Below are 8,727 nucleotides of genomic sequence, written 5' to 3' on the forward strand. Positions count from 1 at the left end.
TTGCACCATAATGACTCAAGTTTAATATATAAAAGTTTGTTGAAAACTAAAATCTAGGTCGGAGATGAAGTTTTCATTAAAAGTATTTTAAACCCTACTGAGCATGTAGAAAGAGGATGGGTGTGAAGCTTGAACCCAAATGAGCTAGTTGGTGGTACAAATATTTGACCAAAATGGTGTGAGGTAAATGTTCAAGTACCAATAAAAATAGATTAAAAGTTGGTGAGACCATATGGTTTATTTGTCACAATTCAAGATTGTATTGGTGCATCCATCGCATGGCCTTGTCCATTCATCTAGGTATGTATTTTTTAAACTTGTGATACGAATAATTTTAATAACATGGAATTTAATGCTTATACATGGATGGTTTATTTGTAGGTAGTCCGTGAGGATTGAGGACGTACACACGATGACTTGTGATTTTATGGTGCTGGTTTCTTTTATTGCTTTAATTTTTGTTGTTGAATGTTACAAGAGTTTATGTTGGATAATGCTATAACTTATTTATGTTTTGTTTTTTTGTTATAATGAAGTTTTATTTCTTTTAATATATAGATGTCCATAACCGTATAGTAAAATTGTGTGTGTGGACGTTTAAAAAATGGTTGTATAATATGATTTGTTAGGACTTCTAATTTTTGTCCTAAACGTTAGAACATTGTAAAAGTGTCATAATATTTTTTTAGGACGTTTAACTTGTTCATAGATATGTTATGCGACCATAAAATTTAGTTTCATAATCTTGTTTGGGGTATTAGGACCCTTTTCTTGGTACTATAATGTTCCATCATCAAGGTCTTATAAATTAATTTTTAAGGACACTTGTATGTGTATCAAAAGTTTACAATTAGGTAAGCACATATCAAAACATAGTAAAAGTGTTCTAATTTGTTTTTATTAGGACGTTTTTTGGGTTGTTAATGGATATGATATATTATACGACCATAAAATTGGTTTCATAATCTTATTTGGGATATCAGGACGCTTTTTGAGTTCCGAGACTTATTACGTCCCCTTTACATGAAACGCTTTTCTTGTTGGTTCTATTAATTGAAAGGTCCTACAAAATAGCATTTTAGGACGCTTTTATGCGACTAAAAAACCCTTTTTGTTGTAGTGTTTGTTTATTGTTATGAAAGCATAGTCGTTATAGTTTAGTTTTAAGAAATGTTTTAAGAAAAAATTTAAGGATAAATTATCCTTGTAAAAATAGATTAAGGATCCTGCATCCTTGAATTTAATAATTTCTATAGATATAATCTTAATGACAATAACTTGACAAGTAAAGATCATACCATAAGGTCTGATTAAACCTAAGTTACCACAAGTATTTCCATGATGCTTGTATATGGACTTAGGATACCTGATGCAAATATCTTAGAATTTTAAGGAAAATAATCATATGAACTGTGAGTAAACCCAAGAAGCTGGAGACAAGCCCAACAAACTAGGGACAAGCCCAAATAAATGGGGACAAGCCCAAATAACTCTTGACAAGCCTAAATAACCGGGAACAAGCTCAAATAACTGGGGACAAACCCAAATAATTGGGGACAAGCATAAATATACAGATGTTAAACTAGGAACTCGCTCGAACTGGGATTTAGCCCAAACGTAAGTCACGTGAAAACGCAAAACCTTAGCTAACATGAAACTGTTAGAAATCTTGGAACTTGAGCTAACATGAAAATGTTAGAAACCTTATGTATGGCACGTCTACCATTAATTCGTAGGATCCTCCATATAGCCAAAAGAAATGAAATTTTCAGCCACTAAGCGTGTACTGGTCTCATTGCCCCAAACTATACTTTGGATAGCGTGCGCTAGAGGCAAGAGTGTAGAAACTCTAATTCGTGAGATAGGTGAAAACCTTTAAACCTTAGAAGGTGTGATCATCGGGGATTACACCTTAATCATGGAATTAGACCATAGATATAGTGATGTACCTTAAGCGTGGGAGAGAGGTGGCCAACCCCTTAATCATTGAATTCTTTATTGAAACCTGTATAAACTTTAAGCTTGGCAAAAAAAAATATTAAGAATATATTTTCCTTTGGTTAGTAATATAAATCTGAAATGAATAAATGATATAATAGTATTTTTACCAACTTTTGGATCTTTGATCCTTTAAGGATCCTTGATCCTGATTAAATGAAGTATTTCTTTAGTAGATGGTATGCCCCTTTTCCTGATTTTGATTCAATGAAGTAGGGCCCTTCCCACTTAGGTGCAAGCTTTCCATCTGCGGGATTAGTTGTATTTTGGAAAGCCTTCCTTAAAACCAAATCTCCTTTTTGAAATTTTTAGATCTTGATGTTCTTGTTGTATTTCCCAGCTATCCTTTGGTGTTATGCAACCATTCTGAGCTTTGCTAGGTCTCTATGCTCATCAACAGTGTCTAGATCCTGGATAAGACTTTCATTGTTTGCTTGAGGATAACGGATGCTTGTTCTGGTAGTAGGAACCACCATGTCTGTAGGAATCACAATTTCTTATCCAAACACCAATGAAAAGGGTGTTTGACCTGTTTCATTCTTGGGTGTTGCTCTATCAACCCAAAGAACATAAGGAAGCTCCTCAACCCACTTGCCTTTATTGGATACTAGCTTATTCTTAAAAATGTTGATAATAATTTAGTTGATTGACTCTGCTTGACCATTGGCTTGAGGATGAACTAGTGTAGAAGTGATCATCTTGATGCCACAAGTATCACAAAAGTTAGTAGTTCATTTCCCAATAAACTGGGATCCATTATCACAAAAAATTTCAGATGGAATACCAAATCTAGTTATAATATTTCATTAAATGAAGAATATAACTTCCCTTTCACGGACTTGAACAAGCACTTTTGCTTCAATCCATTTTGAGAAATAATATGTCATAGTAAGCATAAAGACCTTTCCACCTGGTGTCTTTGGTATAGCTTTCCTACAATATCCATTCCCCATTTCATGAAAGGCCATGAAGAGGATATAGGATACATAGGTTCTGTTGGCTGATTAAGAATGTTTCTATGTCTTTGACAAGCATCACACTTCCTTGAGTACTCCATAGCATCCTTCTTCATTGTTGGCCAGAAGTAACATGTCCTAAGTATCCTGGAGAATAGAGCTCTGTTCCTGTATGGTTACCACAATCATCTACGTGGAAGTCTTTGAGCACCTCCTGTATTCCTAGATCCTCAATGCAGCTCAAGTAGGGACCTGTAAGAGATATTCTACATACAGTATCTTGTAAAATAATGAATTGCGACACCTTTATTCTAAAAGCTTTAGGATTTTCTCTTGTAGGGATTTCTCCATCTTGGAGGAATTTCTTGATTGGAAGGATCAATGATCCTACTTTTGGAGAGGATGAAGGATCATTAAGTTCTTCAGAACAATCCGTTGTTACCTCTATTGTTTCCTGTCCCCCAATTGCCGGAGAAAATATGTGAATGATAGGTATCTTTATGTCATATGGGATCTTCAAGTATGATGCTAAGTTTGCTAAGGCATTTTCCCCAACATTTCTTCTCTCGATACATGAATAATACTAAACAACTCAAAGGATTTAGCTAATTCCTTCACAATTTCTAAATATTTGATCATATTTTCACCTTTCACGGTGTAAGAACCGTTATAGTTGTTAGTTATAAGCAAAGAGTCTATATAAACTTGAAGATACCTGATGCTCATTTTTTTGGCTAAAAGTAAACATGCCATAAGTGCTTCGTATTGTGCCTCGTTGTTAGTAGCTTGAAACTCACAGGCTATAGACTGGGGTATTATGTCCCCCTGTGGTGATTTTAGTAGTATGCCCAATCCTATTCCTCTTATATTGGATGCTCCATCTGTGAAAAGGATCCACGGATCCTTAGTTTCTTCTAGTTGCTGGACCTCTAGATCAGCTTCCTTTTGCATATCACTACTGAAATCAACCACAAAGTCTACAAGCGCTTGTGACTTAATGACTGTGCTAGGCTCATACTGAATATCATATGCACTCAGCTTCACTGCCCATTTGGCCATCCTACCTGACATTTCTGGTTTTTTAAGCACATTCTTCACAGGATAGTTAGTTCTTACAATAATAGTATGGGTTTCAAAATAATGTCTCAACTTAGTTGAGGCCATAATTAAAGCAAGAATTAATTTCTCAATGTGAGAATACCTGATCTAGGAATCTAAGATGTTTTTACTTACATAATATACCGGATGCTGTTGACTTTCATGATCCTTGGCTAAGATAGAAGTGACCGCATTACCTGAAATGGCTAAGTATAAGGAAAACGGTTCACCTCCTATTGGTTTCATAAAGGCTGGTGCTGAAGATAGATAATCCTTAAGAGCCTTCAGCGCATCTTCATGCTTTTGAGTCCATTCAAAATTTTATTACTCCTCAAGATATCATAGAAGTCTTTGCACTTCTATGAAGATCTAGAAATGAATCTGTTCAGTGCAGCTAACCTTCCCATCAGTCTTTGATCATCTTTAGCATTCACCGGAGACTTAAAATTGATGATGGCTTCAATCTACTCATGACATGCTTCTATTCCCCTTTTAGTCACCATATATCCTAGGAATTTCCCAGCCTTGACACCACAATGACACTTTGATGGGTTTAGCTTCATACTATACTGATCAAGGATGTTAAATGCTTCTTCAAGATTTTTGAGATGACCCTTAGCCTTTTCTTACTTCACTACCATGTCATCTATGTAGACTTCCATGGTCTTTCCTAGCTGATCCTTGAACATCATGTTGACCAATCTTTGGTATGTTGCCCCTGCATTTTTTAGTCCGAACGACATAGTAATATAACAATATATGCCAGTAGGAGTCACAAATGTTGTATCATCTTGATCAGATGGTTTCATCTGAATTTGTTGAAATCCAGAGGAAGCATCCATAAAAGTGAGCATCCCATGTCCTGTCGTAGCATCCACCATGGAGTTAATGTGTGGTAAGGGGAAAGGATCCTTGGGACATGCCTTGTTTTAATCAGTAAAATCGACACATACCCTCCGCTTTCCATTTTTCTTATAAACTACCACTATATTGGCTAACCATCTTGGATACTTACCTCTCTTATCATACCTGCTTTGAGAAGTTTTTCGACTTCTTCCTGGATAATGATATTTCTTTCAAGCGCAAATTTCCTCCGTTTCTGTTGGACGGGCCTGATAGAACTATCTATCCCTAATTTATGCATAATAATTTCCTTAGATATACCTGTCATATCAGAGTGTTTGAAGGAAAAGGTTGATTTCATTTGTTTGAGGAAGGATACCAGATCCTCTTCATTGTTGCTGAGGATACTGGATCCTATATACACATTTACATATGGATCCTCAGAGTCCGATGATACTTCTTTTAGATCTTTTTCCCAGGCTTCCAGCACCTCTCTTGAATTGTGCTTTGATTGATATGCAATGGTCTGCTTCGTAGCTGGCTTCATAGAAGAAGTTTATTAGTTCCTCATCTCCGCTTGGTCACTGTGAATCTTCACTACTCCCCATGGGGTTTGGAATCTTGATACATTGATGGTAGGTGGGGGCTACTGCTTTCATCTCATGTATCCAGGGCCTGCCAAGAATCCCATTACATCATGAAAAGTTATCTATAACACAAAAACTTCTGGAAAGAATTAACTCCCTCAATGTAAATAGGAAGCTTGATGTCCCCCAGTATGTTTTTGGTTTCTCCACTAAAACCAACGAGGACAGGCTAACTTGGTATGAGTTCTGTTTCAGGGATGTTCATTTTCTTGAGTACATCGGCTTGAATGGCGTTCACCGAACTCCCGCCATCTACGAGGATCCTGCGAACATAGTGGCTAGCAATAAATAAATTAATAATCAAACCGTCATTGTGAGGATCCTGAAAGTGCATGTGATCCTCCTTGTCAAAGATTATAACTCTTTGATCGGTTAAAGTTGTCGTCCTGATGGGTCTTTCACCATTCTCCAATTTTGTTTCTTTGGCATGTCGTTTTCCCGAGGAGAATGAGGTTCCAAAAATGTCTGATCCTCCGGAGATAAAATTAATAATCTGAGCATCACGTGGTGGTGGAGCAGCCTTCTGTGGGATTTTTTCAGGATCCTGGATCCTTGATTTCTTCCTTCTTATAAGCTCTTTGAAGTGACCCTTGCCCAGAAGATACCCAATTTCTCTCTTTAGACCAATGCTATCATCAATCATGTGGCCAAAGTCTTCATGGTATGCACACCACTTGGACTTATCCTTGAAGGATGTTGACTTCTCGTTCTTCCGAGGCCACCTTTCTTTTTCTCCAATATCTCTCACGGCACAAATCTAGCCGGGAGTATCAACGGAAAAACAATATTCTAATATCCTTGGATAATCCTCGTCATCGTAATCTTCGTCGTCCACATGGACGTTATGGTTGTTGAACTTTGGATAGGGCTTGGAATTATTGTTCATGTAGGAGGATCCTTGTTTCTTATCGGGTGATTCTTGTTTTGTTGAAGTATCAATTCTTTTCTGGATCCTCTTATCATCCTCCAGTCTGATAAATCTAAGTGCCATATTACATACTTCATCTAATGTCTAGCATGGGGTCATAACAAGATCATTCTGAAATGGGGAGCCTTTTTATAATCCAATCTTGAATGCCTCAATAGCCGTAGCCATGTCAAGATTTGGGATCTACAAGGCCTCCCTTCCGAACTTGGTGACATAATCCCTTAAGGATTCATCATGAGGTTATACAAAACGGTATAAATCACTAGTCAATTTTTCAAATTTTCTACTACAAGAAAAATGACTGTTGAACAAATTAACTAAGTGAGAAAATGAATTAATAGAGAAAGGAGGAAGACTTAGCAGCCATTTGAGAGCAGATCCAGTTAATGTGGATCCAAAACCTTTACACAAACAGGCTTCTTTAAGTCTTTCTAGAATGGGATTGATTTCCATTGTTTCCCTGTATTGAGCTACATGCTGCTCTGGATCGTTTGTGCCATTGTAAACCTTCATGTTGGGGGGTTTGAAAGCGTTTCGGGATTTCAGTATCACATATCGGTGGATCAAACCTGGATAGCTTATGAATTCCCTCTGGAATTTCAGGAATGGGTTGAACCACCCCTGGGATGCTGGATATCATATCCTTGAGTTTTTGTAGTTCATTGGCCATGACTTGATTGATACCTATATCCTGCGTAGAACCAAGTTAACTGTCTAAGGATACATGATTATAAAGGTTACCTCTTTTTTGATTCAAGGATGGTATCCAAGAAAAGTATACAGGATAGGATGCATTGGCTATGACAGTTGGTCCGCCGAAGGCAATGGTCTGCAAGGATGAAGTCTCCCTCATGAACCGCCGATGACCTTTGATTTGAACTACCGAGGATCCTTGAGGCTGATAGTTAAAGGATACTTGATGAAACTAACTCGAGGATCCTGGCTGAAGGGTAGATGATCCTTGTTGAAAGATCGAGTATCCTTGAGCATGATGACCCATGGATCCTGGTTGAAGATAGATGATCCTGGTTGAAGGATAGAAGATCCTGGTTGAAAGATCGAGGATCCTTGAGTATGCTGACCCATGGATCCAGGTTGAAGGATAGAGGATCCTTATTGAAATATCGAGGATACTTGATGAAGGATGGAGGAGCCTTAAGTGTGTTGTGCCTTGGATCCTGGAGTGGTGAAATACAACACTCTAGGCATAAAGGGAGACTGATCCTCCACTGGTCTCTTTGTTTTCTTAGGATCTTCAATTTCACGTAGGATCCTCTGGCTGGTCTTGTTCAGCTGCTTCATGTATGCTTTAACCTGTGAAAACATGGCAGAAACATCATTATTAGAAGTTACCACAGAAGTGGTAGCGTAGGACTTTAAGATTTGGAAGACTGGAGTTTGCATCTTTCTCTCGACAACGTTGGTCCTTTGTACTCCCACGGGTGGATGAGGCATCGGTAATGAAGCTTTTGATGAGAAAGAAAGTGATGAAGGCATGGTAGTTGAAGCAGAGGTTTGTTGAGAGGCCATTGGCAATGGTATAGGTTGAAAGGTTGAAAATTGAAAGAAATCTTCTGGATTAAAGCACCACTTGGCCCACGGTGGGCGCCAAATTGTTTTGTTATAAAATCAGTTTAAGGATAATGTAACCAAATCGGTTTTGTAAGGTAGAGTGCTTGTGTAACAATGATGAACTTATAGAAAAATAGGTATAAACACAAAGATTTGTTACGAGGAAAAGCCATTGATCGATTTAGGATCACCGGCACAAAAACCTCGGGTGATATCACCACTATATTAATCAAACAAGGATATTACAATGGTGGAGCTTATGATCGATGAATACAATAAAGCTATGTGTAAGTGATTGTAGCTAAAAGATGATCTCTGTGAAATATCTAGTGAACAATGTGTTGTGTGACCTAAAACCGATCATAGGTTAATAAATAGACATGATAACCAACTATAAGTCCTATTAATCCACCACTCTTCTAAATTTTATGTTGCACTCCTTTTAACCATGTGCCACTTACCGTAGAATGAAAAGTAATAAGTAGACCAAGCCCCTCATCCATTATGCCTGTTACACATGACACCATTCAAATAATATAACCGTTAGTTAACAAAAAGTAATGAGGATGAACGATCCTGATATAACATGGAACAAATATTTAAGGATATTCGATCCAGAAATCATATAAGGATAACATATCCTCAACACAAAATATATGTGCCTTAACACTAAGGATATGAAGAT

The 8,727-nt window shown here is 37.4% G+C and overlaps 1 protein-coding gene across 1 annotated transcript; it reads right to left on the reverse strand.

The window, feature by feature from the left end:
• Positions 1-5,711: 5,711 nt before the first annotated feature.
• On the reverse strand, positions 5,712-6,185 carry LOC143530278 (uncharacterized). The gene has a single exon (XM_077025857.1). It carries the CDS (start codon positions 6,183-6,185, stop codon positions 5,712-5,714), a length of 474 nt encoding a protein of 157 aa, XP_076881972.1.
• Positions 6,186-8,727: the final 2,542 nt, after the last annotated feature.

This window comes from Bidens hawaiensis, unplaced genomic scaffold (genome assembly GCF_021521415.1).
Source record: "Bidens hawaiensis isolate Kalapana, Puna unplaced genomic scaffold, B.hawaiensis_p1.1 tig00008883_1, whole genome shotgun sequence".
Taxonomy (NCBI): Eukaryota; Viridiplantae; Streptophyta; class Magnoliopsida; order Asterales; family Asteraceae; genus Bidens; species Bidens hawaiensis.